Source organism: Gracilinanus agilis, chromosome 1, assembly GCF_016433145.1.
Source record: "Gracilinanus agilis isolate LMUSP501 chromosome 1, AgileGrace, whole genome shotgun sequence".
NCBI lineage: Eukaryota > Metazoa > Chordata > Mammalia > Didelphimorphia > Didelphidae > Gracilinanus > Gracilinanus agilis.
The window spans coordinates 93,442,598-93,460,153 of NC_058130.1; the positions used below are offsets into that span (position 1 = coordinate 93,442,598).

The window sequence follows — 17,556 nt, forward strand, 5'->3', positions numbered from 1 at the left end:
ACAGAGCCACAGACTAATTGAAAAGAACTTTAAACCACAAAATGTTACAACTGGAAAAGACTTTTGAGATTCTCTAACCCAGGGGTTCTTAACCTGGGACTTTAAATTTGCCTGTTAATATTTCGAGAACTATATTTTGATAAAGTTCTCTTTGTAATCCTATATATATCTTATTTTATGTATTTCATTTATTTATTTATTTATTTGTTTGTTTGTTTGCTTGCTTATTATTATTTTTTAAACCCTTACCTTCCATCTTGGAGTCAATACTGTGTATTGGCTCCATGGCAGAAGAGTGGTAAGGGCTAGGCAATGGGGGTCAAGGGACTTGCCCAGGGTCACACAGCTGGGAAGTGTCTGAGGCCAGATTTGAACCTAGGACCTCCCGTCTCTAGGCCTGGCTCTCAATCCACTGAGCTACCCAGCTACCCCCATTTTATGTATTTTAAAAACATTATTCCAGGAAGTCAAAAGACTTCATACAACTGTGAAGGAAGTCCATGACACACATATACAAAAAAAAGGTTGAGAACTCCTGATCTTGCCTAATTCTCTCATTTTGCCAAAGAAAATCTGAGATCAGAAATGGAAAAGGAAGTCATTTAGTAAGTTAATGACAGAAGAAGGACAAAAGCTAAGGTCTTCTCAATCTCATCCCAAGAGTCCCAGCTGCTCAAATCTATCTTTCCTTCCTGTTTAGGTTAGAAAGGAGAGGAATTTTGGGGTGGGGAAAGCACTAACACTGTTGAGGAGGTTGGAGAAGAAAAAGGTGCAGGGATCATGAACTGAGCCTTGAAAGGAATTAAGAACCTCAAGGAATTGAAGTTGAGGAGGGGAAGCATTCTGGGCATGGTGAATAGCCTAAACATCAAACATGAGGCAAAAGAAGGAACATTAAGAGTAGGGATAGGCCAGTAGGCGAATTTGGCTGGAAATTTGAGGAGGAACAATATATAGAAGGGGGAAAGAAATAAAGTTTGAAAAGATTGTGAAGGACATTACATACCAAACCAAATGGTATGCATTTTATTGAGAAACCAGTGAAGCTTCTTGAGTGTGTGAGAGAATGGCACTTTAGGAAGATCACTTTTGTAGCTAAGAGAATGATTAGATTAGAAAGAGAAAGACTGGAGGCAGAAATGCCAAGCAGGGGACTTTTGCAGTGGTCCAGGAAGAGATGGCTGTGCAAATGGACAAATATGACTAGATCTGAGAGATAATTGTGCTGAGCCTCTCTCTTTTAGACAGTGGGCTACATGAGGACCTGGCCTTCCCAAAGTTGGGATACAATTTTCTTCTCCATCAGCTTTGTATTTATTCCCCCAGCAGATGCTCATACTCAGGCATCCATACTGTTACTCAGATACATTTTTTATTAAAAGTACATACCGGTATGGTTAACATATAGTTTGGGAATGGGATCAAGGCTCCAATGGGGTTAAGGTTTGGTCTCAGGCTAATTTAGGGGTTTGTCAGCAATTATAATAAGTCCATAATGGAAAATCTGAATAAAGTGAAAAATCCCTAAATATCAGGTGCTAAGGAGTTAAGTTAGACAGTAAACACAGTCCATAAGGGAGAGTCAGATCAAAGGTTTTCCAGAAAAGGCACCTCTCTCTTTTCACTGGAAAGGTGACGGAATATGAGAATTCAGATGCAGGTGTAGTTCTTATCAGTTACTCAACTTAAATAAAGAAAGCTCGCTGGGTTGGGGGTGTGGGGGTGTGTGTGAGACAGAGAGAGAGAGAGAGAGAGAGAGAGAGAGAGAATATGTATAAATGTAGGTGGTGATATATTTGGAAATGGCTGATAAAGTCACTGGCCAAACTTTTTAAAAGGCTTTCTAGGTCACTGATAATAGGCTTAAAGGACTAATTGGGGATTCTACTGGAGTTAGAGGGAGAAGTTTGAGCTTGCCTTCTAGACATTAACTGGGAATGCTCTGTCTCATGATCTCACTGAATTTCTGTGACTAGGCTACTGCATGGCATGACATGGCAGGATAAGGGATCAATCTGTCTAAACGATATAATATATTCAGAAGCTATAAAGTGTGTCCAGAGAAAATAGGTAAATGAATACATTGTTGGTGGAGTTGTGAAGTGGTACTACCATTTTGGAAAGAAAATTTGGAACTGTACAAATANAGAGAGAGAGAGAGAGAGAGAGAGAGAGAGAGAGAGAGAGAGAGAGAATATGTATAAATGTAGGTGGTGATATATTTGGAAATGGCTGATAAAGTCACTGGCCAAACTTTTTAAAAGGCTTTCTAGGTCACTGATAATAGGCTTAAAGGACTAATTGGGGATTCTACTGGAGTTAGAGGGAGAAGTTTGAGCTTGCCTTCTAGACATTAACTGGGAATGCTCTGTCTCATGATCTCACTGAATTTCTGTGACTAGGCTACTGCATGGCATGACATGGCAGGATAAGGGATCAATCTGTCTAAACGATATAATATATTCAGAAGCTATAAAGTGTGTCCAGAGAAAATAGGTAAATGAATACATTGTTGGTGGAGTTGTGAAGTGGTACTACCATTTTGGAAAGAAAATTTGGAACTGTACAAATAGAGTAACTAAAATCTCCATACATTTTGAACCATTACTGGGCTTCTAACTCCAAGGAAGTCATCAATAAGGAGGAAAAAAATCTCCATATACTCCAAAATGCTTACAGTGGTACTTTTTGTGATAGCGAAAAATTAGATCCAAAGCAAATGTCCATCAGTTGAGGAATGACAAATAGCAGTACAGTCATCCTTTGCTACATTGCAGTTCACTTATTGTGGCTTCACTGGATCGCTGGTTTTTTAAAAAATATATATCTAATTCTATATCGTGGGATTTTGTGGGGAAATACCACACTGAACACAATGGAAATGCAGTATGCCACTACTGCTTGTGCAAATTTGCCAGCATGAGATTGTACATGGCACACTATTGACTGATGGAATGAAAGGAGGCCAATCACAGTGCTGTGTGCTATATCCTGGGCACTGATTGGCTTAGTGACTGTACTTTGTGGATTTTCACCTATCGTTGGGGGAGAGGAGAGTCTCTGGAAAGTAACTCCTGCAGTAGGTGAGGGATCACTGTAATAGGTATGCTTATTGTGCTGTAAGAAATGATGTGTGCGATAAGTACAAAACATGGAAAGACCTACATGAACTAAAGCAGAATGAAGTAAGCAGTCAATAAAACAATACATATAGTAACTGCAATATAAATGGAAAGAACAATGGCATACCATACTGTCTGTCTCTCTTCCTCCCTTCCTCTCTCCTTCCCTCTCTCTCCTTCTCTCTCTGTCTCTCCTCACTTTGTCTCTCCCATTCTTTCTCTCTTTCTCTCTCTCCCTTTCTCTCTGTCTCTCCCTCTCTTTGTCCCTCTGTCTCTGTCTGTCTGTCCCTCTCACACACATATTTGTAAGTTCCTTGAGAGTGAGACTACATCTGTTTTGATCCTTAGAACCAAACATGGGGCTTTGTACCTAGTAGGCCCTCAATAAACACCTATTAAATTAAGTTCAGTTGTGTCAGATATCAACTCCATTGCTTTACTACCTCTCCTATCTGTGATCCTGAACGAATCCCCTTCCTTTCTCTGGTCCTTAGTGTCCTCTTCTGTAAAACGAGAGAGTTCAACAGAGTGACCCCCCAGGTCTCTTCCAGTCATAGAAGTTGGAGCTGTAAGCAGGGGTGTGTGCTAGTGAAGGTTTTAGGAGCCAGGTCTGAGAGTCAGGGGGAGGGAAATGTACTCATGATATACTTTGAAAGAGAAGATGGTTTTTTTTATCTGGTAGTAAGGGTTAAAATCCTGGTTCTTGCCTAATAAGCTGGTGTGAATTCTCTGAGCTGGGGCTGAATAGTAAATGTGCCTCTCTATTGGGCTGGATTTGTTAGTGGGATCCCCATGGTGACAGCCTTTATGCCCAGATCCTCAAGAGTGTTTCCCATTTTGGTTGGTCAATTACTGAATTCAGATCAAATGGACCTACTTTGGGTTTGGCACTCAAAGTGGATGCTCTGACTTCAGTTTCCTTCCACGGATTACACCTACCAAATACCCTGTCCCATTACTGCTGTTCTGCATAGGTTTGTGACCTCTCCTGAACTCTGAGCCATCAAGACATAATGTATAACTTGGCCATTTGGGCAATTTTTAATTCCCATTTTACATATGAAAAAAACTGAGACTTTAGAGGTGAAGTGACTTGCCCTGAGACACACAGCTTATAAGAATCAGGGATAGTTTATCTATTACTGTAGAGGTGTTGGAAACAACAACAACAACAAAACAGCCTGGAGGCCTGAAATATTCAGAGTGCACTGAACCAGATTAACATGAAAGGTTAGTGAAAATAAAGATGCCACTTTTTCCTCCATCCCAATTCACAGATCCTCAGAAATCTATTCATGGATCCCCTGGGGACAGGGGATGGAGGGTCCTTAAGAGCTTCTGATCTACTCTAATGCCCTCATTGTACAAAGGAAGAGACTGAGATCCAAGGAAGAAAACTATTTTCTTAAAGTTACAAAGACTTTAAGTAGTAGAATTCAGGATTTGAATCCACGACCTGTGACTAGAATACCAGTGTTCTTGGAAGCTAAAGGAGATAAGAGAGGAGTAAGAACGTCCAAGTTCTGACGTGGGAAATAGAGGAATTTGGGGGGCAGGTTTCCCAAATGAGGTGAGAGGGAATGAAAGTTAGGAGTCCCCTACACAGTGCTAGCCAAACCTGTCCTAGGTGGGGCTGTGGTTCCTTTGGTTAGATCAGAAGCCTCTGCCAGGAAGAGTCCTCCCTTCTCTTGCTTCTGTTTCCATTGGTGTGTTTTCTCTGATTCTTTGTTTTTGACCAACACTCACCTTAGGTTTAGAGAAGAGGGAGGGAAAGAGCGTCTGCCCACTCCAGGCTTCTGTTACTGGATGAGAGGTGTTGGGGTTAGAGTTCCAAGTCCTGGAGGGGTGAGGGTGGGAAGCACCTGTCTGGTCCTGAGGAGACAGGATAGGATGACTCTAAAGTCTGTGAGAACCTAGGAACGAGCGTAATTGGGACAACTAGGGATCCTTAACATCAGCCATCTGAATAAGCAATCCAGCAGGTCTGGCCATGTTACAATAACAGCAATAGCATTGTCGCTACTAATGCTTTCATTCTACTGTGCTTTGCTGTTTACAAATCACTTGCCATAGAACATCCCTGAGAGGCGAAGTGGTGCAATGTTTAATGATCAAGGCTGGTTTTTCTCCGGCTGCTAGCCTGGGAATTCCAAAAAAGCAGGACCCAGATCACTTCTAATTTAAAATGCAAATCTCTCCACAGCAGGTGCTTAAATGCTTGTCCAATGATTACTGTAGAATAAAATAGAAACGTGTGCTCCCTGCATTCACCCAAAGCCCTCCACTATCTTGCTTCCATGCTAACCTGATCATATTCTACTGTCCTTTATGCCTCCTTTATTCTATTCAAATGGGATGAGTCTCTGTGATCTGGAATCCCATCGCCCGCTCCCCAACTCCTATCTCTGCCTGTTGAAATCCTTTTCTTCCTTTAAAGGCCAATTCTTGTGGTACATTGAGAGAGAGAGAAAAAAGCAGTGATTTAGGAGGAAGAAGATCTGGGTTCAAATTCCATCTCTGATGTTTACCATCTATGTGACCTCAGATAGACAAACTTCTGTAAGTCTCTGATCTTTGGTTTCCCTATCTGCAAAATGAGAGGGTACGACTAGATGGCCTCCTGTGATCTTAAACTTTCCCTGACTTTCCCCACCCAAAAGAGTATCTATTCCTTCTCAGCTTGTCTTTGCTCCCCATCCCACTCTTTCTTGTGCCATACTTAGCTATAGGGAGCTAGCCCCCTATGTGGTTTTTGGTCCTGAGTGGCGTTGGTGGCATAGGATGGTTAAGACAAGGAAAAATGAGAACAACCAGACTAGTGGTTAGCCCATGTTGCTCTAACGCTATGGGATTTGGACTTTATTTTATACTGGTTTCAAGCAAAGAACACAAAGAAAGAGTAACAGCTGTGAAGGGGTTACAAATCATACACAATCCATTAAAGTCTAGAAAATAGAGATATGGGTGCAAGGACAAGGGCCAAATTCCTATCACCAATTAGTAGGGGTTTAATTCTGGGAGCAGAAATAAATTTCATGGAGATGTTTACTAATTGCGTTCTGCCTTGATTTACAGATCTGCACCTGGTCAGATAGTCTGGACTAAATTGTCTGGCTCCAGTCCTTATCTAAGTAATATATTTTTTAGGGTTCAGGCTTCTTAATTATCAAGGAGAGAAATTGTTAACTCAGTAGCTTCTGGTCTGGTTATGGACTCAAAGCTTTCTAATAACTCTATAATGTTTTTCCAATAAGAAAAGGTATGAATCATAAGAGGTGTCAAAAGAGGGGTCTCAGATTTTTATCTATTCTCTTATTGGCTTCCCACACTTAGCTGTGTGCCTCTTAAAACTCTCCTTAATAAACTGTAAACTCCTTGAGGGCAGGGATCTTCTTACCTTCCTTGGCACCCCCAGTGTCCTCTGCTAGTATTTAATCAGTGTTTCCTCAGCTGAACTGAACTGAAGGACTTCAGCATTCTCAGAGTGAACACTTATACCCCCACCCCCAAGTGCATGAACCATCAAGCTCTTAATAGACAGGCTACTTGGGCTTCTAAATCCATCAGTCGTCTGCTTTTTGTTCATGAGTCTCTCCCAGCTTTACCAGGCTTGTCCTCCTAGGACAGATGGAGTCCATGACCATTGGCTTGATGTAGGACCTCTCAGAGCAGGCAGAGCCTGGGATCACCCCATCCTCCATGAGGAAATTGCCCTGGAACCCAAACTCTGACACTCTCTAGCTGTGTGACATTGAGTCGGTTGAAGCTGTTTCCTCTTCTATAAAATAGGGTTAATGATTCAAATCCGGCCTCAGACACTTCCCAGCTGTGTGACCCTGGGCAAGTCACTTGACCCAATACATAGAAGTTAAAGGTTTAAAAAAAAACATTAAAAAATAGGGTTAATGATTATTGTATTCTTTGTCTCACAGACTTGTGGAGAGTGGTTCTTTATAAATCTTAAAAATATTATAAATATGGAATCTATTCTTATATTTTGTGATATGACATGAATGGAAAGGGAAGAGAGTATTTATATATTGCCTACTACGTGCCAAACACTATGCTAGGTGCCTTACAAATATGACTTCATTTGATCTCCACAATAACCTTGAGACAAGTACTATTATTATCCTCATTTTATAGTTGAGGAAACTGAGGCAAACAAGTGAGATGACTTGCCCAAGATCGCACAGTTAGTAAAGGTCTGGGGTTGAATTTGAACTCAGATCTTCCTGATTCTGGGCCTAAAACTCTATCCACTGAACTGTCTAGCTGCCCATAAAAATAGCTAATACATGATATGATATGATATGATATGATATGATATGATATGATATATCATATTAGATTATACCACACCATTATACCACAATAATTATATTTTATATTATATCATGTCATGTCATATATCATATCACCCTAACAAATTATGTTATATATACTAGGTATGAATAGATTGTGATGTGAATTGTTAAAGGAGGTACCCAGAGCAATGAGACCGTCATGGGAGTATTGTATATAATGAAAGTCATTGTGGTAAAATGGAAAGAGGGCCAGCCTTGGAATCAGAAAGACTCATAGATACATGGGCTTTGGAGCCACAGATAGACATCTTTCAGTGCCTCAGAGACCTCGCTGGGACTATAAGGTTGCCTGTCTCATCCCCTTAAGAAACATCCATATAGGGAGTTCCCACACCTAGCTACAATTCCAATTTCAGGGGGAGAAAGATAGCAAGAGAAAGGCAGCCAGCCAGCCAGAGATGGAGACACAGAGACATAGTAGATAGATGATAAATAATAGATAATTGGCTCATAGTTCTCTCTCTCTCTCTCTCTCTCTCTCTCTCTCTCTCTCTCTCTCTCTCTCTCTCTCTCACACACACACACACACACACACACACACACACACACACACACACACACGTGTTTTCCTTCCTTTTCACCAAATAGTAGCCTAGTAGCCAGAGAGCCATCTGGAGACCCTGGAAGGACAGAGGCTGACTATCCAGAAGGAAGCTGGCTGGGCTAACAGAGCTCACAGGTATACTCTTCCCAGGGTCCTTAACTCAAGGGTCTCCTACGAGGGGCTTGGTTGTAAGGCACCAGCAGTGGCAGAGGTTTGGGGCGTGGGAGCTGCTCTCTCTGATCTGGTGGAGGGCTGTTGACTGAGTCCCTGCCCACCTTCCTCTTCTCTTTGTGGAAGGGAAGCTGTGAAAATAGGAGGCGGGGCAGGGGGGGAGGGAATCTATACTTGAAGAGTGGTCATGGAAGTCAGAGTCATCACACATACCCAATACCACTTTATCCAGGGTGTTTGTGCCTCTCAAAAGGCCTTTTAAAAACCATGGCAATTGAGGGAAGGGCGACTGAGGAGTTAAGCAACAGAGAACCATGAGACACGGAGCTCCTGTACAATGGGGAGAGATATGGTGTCTTGCCACCCTCAGGGAGCCCCTGCACTAGGGTGGGGAGACATAGTTCCTGCCCATCTTTAAGGAGGTATTGAACTATGGAGGAGATGTGGAACCCATCCTTGGGGAACCCTTATGCTGCAGATGAGACATAATGCCCGTCAGCCCCTGTGCTATGGGCTGGGAGATATACTCTTGGGGAACCCCTTGGTCCTCAGGAACAATTGTCCCTGCTATCAGATCCAAGAGGATCATGGGTTCACAAAGGGACCAATCATCAGGTCAGCTGATAGAAACAGTAGCATCTCCCAAGTTTATAGAACTTTAAGGTTTACAAAACATGTTTCTCAGAAGCCTTTAAGGTAGGTAGTATAGTTTTATTTTTTTCCCTTTTTAAAGATGAGAAAATTGAGGTTCAAAGATGGGAAATGACCTACCCATATTCACACAGATGGAAAGAATCCAAGGCAGGATTTGAATCCAGGTCTTCTATTCCCAAATGGTAGCTTCCTCTCCCTGCCTGGATACCACAGGGATCTCCTTCTAAACTTCAATTTTAAGGCAACATGATCAAGGAGAGGAAAGGAAACAGAGACAAGAGACGTAGAGCAACTCTTGGTTCCTTTAGCCCAGAGGTGCCTTGAATCAAGCAAGGTGGGGAGAGCTTCTCTGTTTCTTCCCCCATTTTCAGTCCAACTTACCTATATACCTGCTTCAATGGATTAGGCATTAGCTTTCAGGATAAAGAACCCAGAAACAGAGATTCTACCAAGACTCAAAGTAACAAGAGTTATCTGAAAGAACTGAGTTTCTGTGAGCCGTCATGAACCCCATCCCAAGATCCAAATCCTGCCTTTACCACTTGCTTACTATGTGACTTTGTATGTCTTTTAACTTCTCTCTCAAACTGGGAGGTCAGTCTAGGTGCTCTCTAAAGTCCCTTCTACCTTTAAATCCTAAGCTTCTCTGTCTAGGAAGAGAAGAAGCATTTATAACACTTACCATGTGGCAGGTACTTGTTAAGCATTTTACAAATATTATCCCATTTGATCTCACAAAATCCTGGAAGGTAGGTGCTGTATTTATCTCTGTTTTACAGTTGAGATAACTGAGGCAAATGGAAGTTAAGTGACTTGCCCAGGAGCACACAGCTAGTAAATGATTAAGGCTGGATTTGAACTCGGGTCTTCCTGATTCCAAATCTAGCTAGGTTCTACTGTGCCAGGCCTGTTCTCTACTAAACCAACATCTCAATTTCATCTCATCCAATTAATTATTTGTTCTTTTTAACCTCTCCTCTCCCTCAGAGGTTCATGGTTCATTACATTAAATGGTAATTTAATGATCCCTTCAAAAAAAGAATGCAGATTGAGCCCCAGGGCTTGATGGAAATTAATCCTGGCCTGACTGATCAATAAATCAACAAACATTTATTAGGGCTTAATATGTGCCATGACTATGCTAAGCTATGGAGACATAAAAAAAAGAGCAAAAACAGCCCCTGCTCTCAAAAAGCTAACATTCTAGTGAGGGAAACACCATGTGAACAAATAGATATGGATAGATATTTTTATTTATTCTAAACTTAACAAACACCAAATAAAATGTGCATTTCCTTTTTATAAAGTCAAACAGAAAGAAAAACGTACATGCAGCCATGATAACTTCCCAAACTGACCTTGTCCATGCTTCCTTCTGGCTTTTCTTCTGCTCTTTTCTGTGTGATTTAAAAAGAAAATGCTTAAGTGATTCTCTCTTCTTTTTTGGCAACATTTCACTCACATTTCTTCCTCCTATCTACTTCTGTTAGAAAGAAAAAAGGAAACTCCCTCAACATGTATGCAGAGTAAAACAACCCCCATCCCCATTCTGGCTATCACCTATGTTTCATTCTGTGCCCCGAATTCATCTTGGTCCAGAATTGAGGTTTCATCTATTGTGGTTAGTCATTACAATGATCAGAGTTTCTAAGTCTTTCAAGGTGGTTTTTCTTTTTCAATGTAGTTATTATTGTTGTTTCTACATGTAATTATGGAGGGATACAATAAAATATTACTGGATAAAAAAACAATGTAATTATTATTGTATGCATACAAGATACATATAGAAATGAGAGAAGGTAACAGAGGGGGATTTCAGAAACAAATGCTATGAGTTACTAGGACAATTCAGGTCTGTAGTGAAAGGGAATACTTGCTGAGCTTCCCCAAAAGGAGTCTGTAGGCTGTTTTTTCCTATCTGTTCATAGGCTTCTGTGAGCCTTTTGCTTTTTATGCATTTTGGGGATGAAGACACTAAACGATAACTAGTCCAACTATCAATAATATGGAATTGGGTCTTGATCAATGATACATGTAAAACCCAGTGGAATTGTGCTAAGGGGGGTTAGAGGATTTGGGGAGAGGGAAAGAACATGAAATATGTAACTAGGGGGAAATATTCAAAATAAAATAAAAACTAAAAAAAAAATAAATCAAACGAGAGGTTAGCCCCCCCCCCCAAAAAAAAGAATTTAGAGCTAGAAGGGTCCTCAGAGATCATCTAATCCATTCCCTTTATTTGGGGAAACTTCCCCAAGTAGAGAAAGTAACTTGTCTTAAGTGATATGCAAGTACTCTACCTATTATGCATTTAGTGTACTAAATGCTTATGTGAGTTGGAGATTTGCTTACCCACCTCTAAAGAAACATTTATGTCTAGTTTTGAATATATTTAGATATTTTCCAAGAGAATTCAAGTGGGCACACACAAAGAGCCAGGGAAAAAATGGCCCTCCTGAATAAGGCTCCCAAGACCTAAGCAGGTGGTTATGAATCCAGAATAATTGGGTAGGAAGATGGGGTGGGGAACCTGATTCATAAGGTTGAACTTGTTCTGGAACCAGGGTTAGGACTTTCATTGCCTGAGAAAGTTTAACTCATGCTTTGGGCTAACAATAAGCTGTTATCCCAGAGAGGAAGGGACATATTCCAAGCTTCTCTCCCACAATCCTCAGAATGTTTCTGTTTGGATTTAGAAACATTGTAGAGAAAGCTGCTCTGTCCTGGATCGAATGGTTTGGCCAGGGCCAGTGAGGAATGTGCCAAGCAGATCAGATAGGTTTTTCCAGATAGGGAGGGGTATTATTTATGGGAGTAGTCACAGGGCAGTCCTATGGACACTTTAGACTCTGGCCTGAACCACAAGGAACAGGTTGGGCCAGCTCAGGGGCCCTGGTCCTACATGACCCTTCTCTCCCTCTCTCTACTCAGGTGGTAATGTGTCCAGAAACTGCACCAGCGAAGGATGGACAGACATGGCCCCAGCTCCCTACCCTATTGCCTGTGGCCTTGATACCAACTCAACAGCAGAAGATGAGGTGGGTTGTGCTGAGCCCCCCCCCCCCATCAAAATATATTCCCCACCCTCTGGGAGACTTTGGAGTCACATCTATTTCCTTATCTTATCCCCTAGCCCCTGAGAACAAGAGATCAATCACTGATACCCCAGAGGCCAGGAGATCTGGGCTCTAAATTGCACCCAACTCTACCCTGTGAGGTGGTTTCATTTGACTCACTGAGCTTCAGATTTCTCATCTATTAAACTAGGATAATAATACCTCTACTGTCAACTGCATGGGGTTATTGAAAGGATCAGAAGAGATAATACATGTAAAGCCTTTGTAAACCTTAAAATGCTTTGTAAATATCAAATTTCTCTTCTCTCTTCTCTTCTCTCTATTTCAAAGATAGAGGAAATTGAATTCCAAAGAAATTAAATGACTTGCCTGTGATCACACAAGAGGAGCTAGGTAGCATGGTGGATAGAGTCCCAGGCCTAAAGTCGGGAAGACTTGAGTTCAAATTTGGTCTCAGACATTTGCCATGTGTGATCATGAGCAAGTCACTTAACCCTGTTCACCTCAGTTTCCTCATCTGTAAAACAAGCTGGAAAAGGAAATGGCAAAACTCCTCTAGTATCTTTGCCAAGAAAACCCCCAAAAGTTGGACACAACTGAAATGACTCCAACAACAACAAATGATCACATAACTTGTAAGTGTCCCAGAAGCAGGATTCAAATACAATTCCCTCCTGACTACAAGCCCAATATATTTTCTACTATAATTTGTTGCCTCTGTTGAACAATTCAAGATTTTTAATTTAGGAGTTAGGAGACCAGGCTTTAAGTAAGGTTCTGCCACTAATTTGAGTGACCTTGGTTTGAATCTCTTCTCTTAGAGTTTCCCATCCCTAAAGAAAGAGTGTTGGGTTCTTAACCTGGAGTCCGTGTACTGGTTTTAAAAAATATTTTGATTACTGGATTTCAAAATAGTCATCCTTTGTAATTCTGTGGATTTTATTTAATGCATTTTAAAACATTGTTTTGAGGAGTCCATAGACTTCACCAGACTATCAGAATGGTACGCCACACAAAAAAGGGTAAAAACCCCTGAATCAGATGATCTCTAAATGTCCCTTCCTGCTCTGACATTCTGTGTTCTAAGGGTCCTTTGCACTCTGACATTTTAGATTTCTAAGATTCCAAAATTCCCATCATTATTCTAATATTCTCCTTGATGACTTTCCCAGAAAAAGAATGACCCAAAATCATTAGTATTTAGTATGGCCTACCCTAGAACAGACTGAACTACTGGACAGATAAAACCCAGATACCATCAGTTTGGGTATACCTGGTCTACGTCAAAGTTATAGTGCATAATCGGGTTCTGTTCCAAGCCAGGGCCAATCCCCTTCTCCCTCCTCCCAGTTTAGCCATCTAAACCCTCAGGCAGTTCCCACATGCTAGCAATCAGGAAACTGGCAAAGAGGGTTCATAGAATTTAGAACTAGACAGCAATGTAAGGATCCAGAGCAAGGCTGAGGGACTTATGAGAAAGAAAACTGGCCACATTCAGAGGAAGAGCTGTGGGAGGAGAAACAGAGAAGAAAAACAACTGCTTGAACACATGGGCTGATGGGGATATCATTGGGGATGAAGACACTAAACGATAACTCTAGTCCAACTATCAATAATATGGAATTGGGTCTTGATCAATGATACATGTAAAACCCAGTGGAATTGTGCTAAGGGGGGTTAGGGGGTTTGGGGAGAGGGAAAGAACATGAAATATGTAACTAGGGAAAAATATTCAAAATAAAATAAAAACTAAAAAAAAAATAAATCAAACGAGAGGTTAGCCCCCCCCCCAAAAAAAAGAATTTAGAGCTAGACGGGTCCTCAGAGATCATCCCCTTTATTTGGGGAAACTTCCCCAAGTAGAAAAAGTAACTTGCCTTAAGTGATATGCAAGTAAGTGTCATAAATTGGGATTTGAATATTGGTCCTTAAACTATAAGTCCAGTGCTCTTTGCCACACCATGCTGTTTCCCAGAGGTTAGCTCTACCCAGATAAAGAGCCAAAAACAACAAAGCAAGCAAAGATCCTAGCCAAAGGGACAGCCTCGGCCAACCACCATCCTTTGTCTGTGGAAGAAGAAACGAATTCCTTTTGTGGCCCTAAAGGGAAAAACTAGAACTAATAGGGAGTTTCAAAGTGTTGAATTTCAGCTCGACATAAAGGAGAACTGTCTACCACTTTGTGCTGTCCCAACATGGAGAAGGCTCCCTTGTTAAGCAGCTTCCTACTACTGGAAATGCTTGAGCAGAGCAGTTTGATGACCACTGGCCAAGGATATGGTAGAAAGGGATTATGCTTCAGGAACAGGTTGGACCGGATGCCCTCTGAGGTCACTTCCAGTTCTGAAGTGCTTTGCTTCTGTTACTCACTGTTCTTTACTATACTTTCCAGGTCTGATGAGTGACACAATAAAATGTAGAACTGAAGCATTGTGGAGTTGAAAGGGACCCCAGAGGCTAACTTGAGGCCTCCTCTACACCCTTCCCAACAAGAAGTCATCCAGCCCTTAGTTGGAAGAAGACCTTTGGTGTGGGGGAACTTGCTAACTTCTGGAGCTGCCCATTCCATTTGCTCCAGTTTTTAGGAAGATTTTCCTGACTTTGCAACTTCTACTCCATCCTCCCTGGCTCTGCACTCAAAGCCAAGCAAACCTGCCCAGCAAAGAGGGAGAGATGCTTCCTTGAGCCTCTTCCTTCCCAGACAACCTCTACCCTCAGAGTCGTGATTTGGGGCACTTACCACTCCCTTCTGCCCAGTATCCAGTGACAGAGATGGTAGCTTATGATGGCCAGGGTTTAACAATGAATCTTGTACTCATTACAAATTTCAATCAAAAACATTTCATACAACCAACCCTCTGCATAGTGTTAAAGTAGAAGTGGGAGGAGTGGATTAAATGACCTCTAAAGTCTTCTCTAGGTCTAAAATTATGAAGTCAAGAGTCCTAAACAAGCTAAGTTCAGGAGCTTTTCAGGTGCTGGATTTTTACTAAACAGCACTTGAGGCCAGGGTGATGGCTATAAGCCAGAAAAAAAGTCTATAACCTGTAGAGCAAAGCTAGATATCAGATGATTTTTGGTTAGTGGCTAAAGGATTGATTATCCTCCACCACACTTACCTTTGCCTTTTTTGTAGCTTTTCACCTTACCATACTCAACCCAGTTTCATGACCTAATGAACTTTTTTTGTTGGGGGGGGGGGTGAGAGTGGGCGGGAATAGAGGAATCAGAACAGAGGAAGAGCAGCTAGCTGGCACAGTAAATAGAGACTTTTTGTGAGTTGAAATCTGGCCTCAGACATTTACTAGATATGTGGCCTTAGGCAAGTCAGTTAATCTTCTTTGCCTTGGTTTCTTCATCTGTAAAGTGAGCTGGAGAAGGAAATGGCAAACCACTCTAGTATCTGTGCCAAGAAAACTCGTAAATAGTGTCACAGAGTCAGGCATGACTGAAAAATGACTGAACAAGAACAGGAGAGAGGAGGATGTTTAGTTATTCCCTCTTTCTCTTATTTTATTTCCGCTTTACACCAGAAAGGGGTGAATAACTGACATCTCTTCCCTGAACCAAAATGGCCAGGCAGGCAGGCAGGCAGCAAGTGCTTCAGAAAGCTTGGTACATAGATAACACTAACTAGAAGTCATGTTTCAGTAGGACTTTGTAGCCTTACAAATCATTCTCCTCACAACAACTCTGTGAAGTAGACGAGGACCAGTAGTGTCTGTATTCCACATACATGTTTGTTAAGTATCTGTTACACAGAGACCCCCTAGAGAAGATGCAGTGTTTCCATACGATAAACATCCTAGCTTCAAGGAGTCTATGTGATCATTTGTCAGTCCAAAGAGGGCTTGGAGGAAGGAGCCTTCTATTGGCAAGTGGCTCCCAGAGGCTTAAAACCAGTACATGTTGGGCATCTCACTCTTAAGTCCTAGACAACATCATTGGGAGAGTGGTTCCAGGCATGGATTCGGCCAATATTCAGTGACACATACTGACAGTGTGGATGGAACTTTGGCCGCATACATCATTTTAAATAGCCAATAATAAAAAAAAAAATTTACAGATGCAGAAAACTTCAAAGCTGGAAATCAAACCTTAGAAATATCTGATCCAACCACCTCAGATGAGGAATGTCACCTCGGGAGGGAGAGATTCACCCCAAGATCTCGCAGCTCAGGTCACGCAGTGTCAGGGTCAGGGTTAGGGCCCTGGTCTCTCAATTCTCTTCTGCTAATTATTGGTGAGCTGAGGCAGCTTAGATGTATGATGGGGCAGCTTGGGAGGGGATAAAGCCAGGCTTAATCTTCTGCCATTCCCAAAGGTGACTTTTTTAATTAATGTATCTTTCTTTCCTCCCCACTCCCCACTGTACCTAAAGACATTTTTCTATGGCACTGTGAAGACCGGGTACACTATTGGCCACAGCCTCTCCCTCATTGCACTCACCATAGCCATGGTCATCCTGTGTATGTTCAGGTGAGGCTGGGGTCTGGGGGTGGTGTGGGAGAAGGAGTGCAATCTCTAGGACCAGTTTGGGGATATGCAGGGGGGACCCAGTTCATTCACCTAATCCTCTAATTATTCCTCCTATCAGGACCTGAAACCCTTGTATTTTTCCCCTACTTAGTTCTCAAGATGGTGGATAATAGATCAAGCCACTATAGCCCTCTTTCCTCTTTGGGTGCAGCTTGACTCTCTTTGTAACCCTTAATTCTGGGCAGCCAGAATTTAGCCAGTTGAGACTCTCCATCCATGGGCTAACTGCCCCCTTAGCTCCCTATATAAATCCAAGAGAAGGGTTAATTGTGAGATCAAGCTGAAAATGAAGCTCTGCAAAAATGACATTCTCCATTCCTTGCTGGGCTCTACAAATAATCATGGGCTATATGGGCTTTGTAAAGAGCTCCAGCTTGCAAATAGGGCTAGCCCAGCAAACAATAAAGTGGCCCTTCAGAAAGTGATAGACTTTATAAATAGTCCCAGGCTTTGCAAATACCAGACTTTGCAAACAAGGAGTATAACCATTCTGAGGGTGTATCCACAGGACAAAGGTTACAAAGATCTTGAAAGGACCAGGAATAGAGAGCCTGGTATATAGCCAGAGGTTAAGAGAATCTCATCAAGTCTCTTCATTTTGTGGGAATCCAGAGGGCACAGTGCATAAAGCATTAGACCTGGAGTCAGGAATTCAAATCCAACCTCAGATATTTACTGACTATATAACCCTGAGCAAGTCACTTAACCTCTCTTGCCCTCAGTTTCCTTCTCTGTGAAATGGGGATAATAATAGCATCTAAAAAGACAGAGATTATCAGGATCAAACAAGATAATCTTTACACTATCCAAATCCAGAGAAAGAACTATGGGAGCAGAAATGCAGAAGAAAAACATATGATTGATCACATGGTTCAATGGGGATATGATTGGGGACACTGACTTTAAATAATCACTCTATTGCAAATAGTGATAATATGGAAATAGATTTTGAACAATGATACATATAAAACCCAGTGGAGGTTCCGGGTTAAGATGGCGGCAGAGTAAGAAGCAGCTCTTAACCTCTCCTGACCGAAACACACAAAACTCCTCAAGGGGACATAAAAACAAGTCCAGACGAA

At 41.8% G+C, this 17,556-nt stretch overlaps 1 protein-coding gene across 1 annotated transcript in view; it reads left to right on the forward strand.

The window, feature by feature from the left end:
• The window catches only part of VIPR1 (vasoactive intestinal peptide receptor 1), a 93,518-nt gene that overhangs the window by 53,760 nt on the left and 22,202 nt on the right, over positions 1-17,556 (forward strand). Inside the window, exons 7-8 of the mRNA XM_044676893.1 lie at positions 11,790-11,896; positions 16,317-16,414. Coding sequence (XP_044532828.1) covers positions 11,790-11,896; positions 16,317-16,414 — 205 coding nt within the window. The remainder of the gene's footprint in view (positions 1-11,789; positions 11,897-16,316; positions 16,415-17,556) is intronic.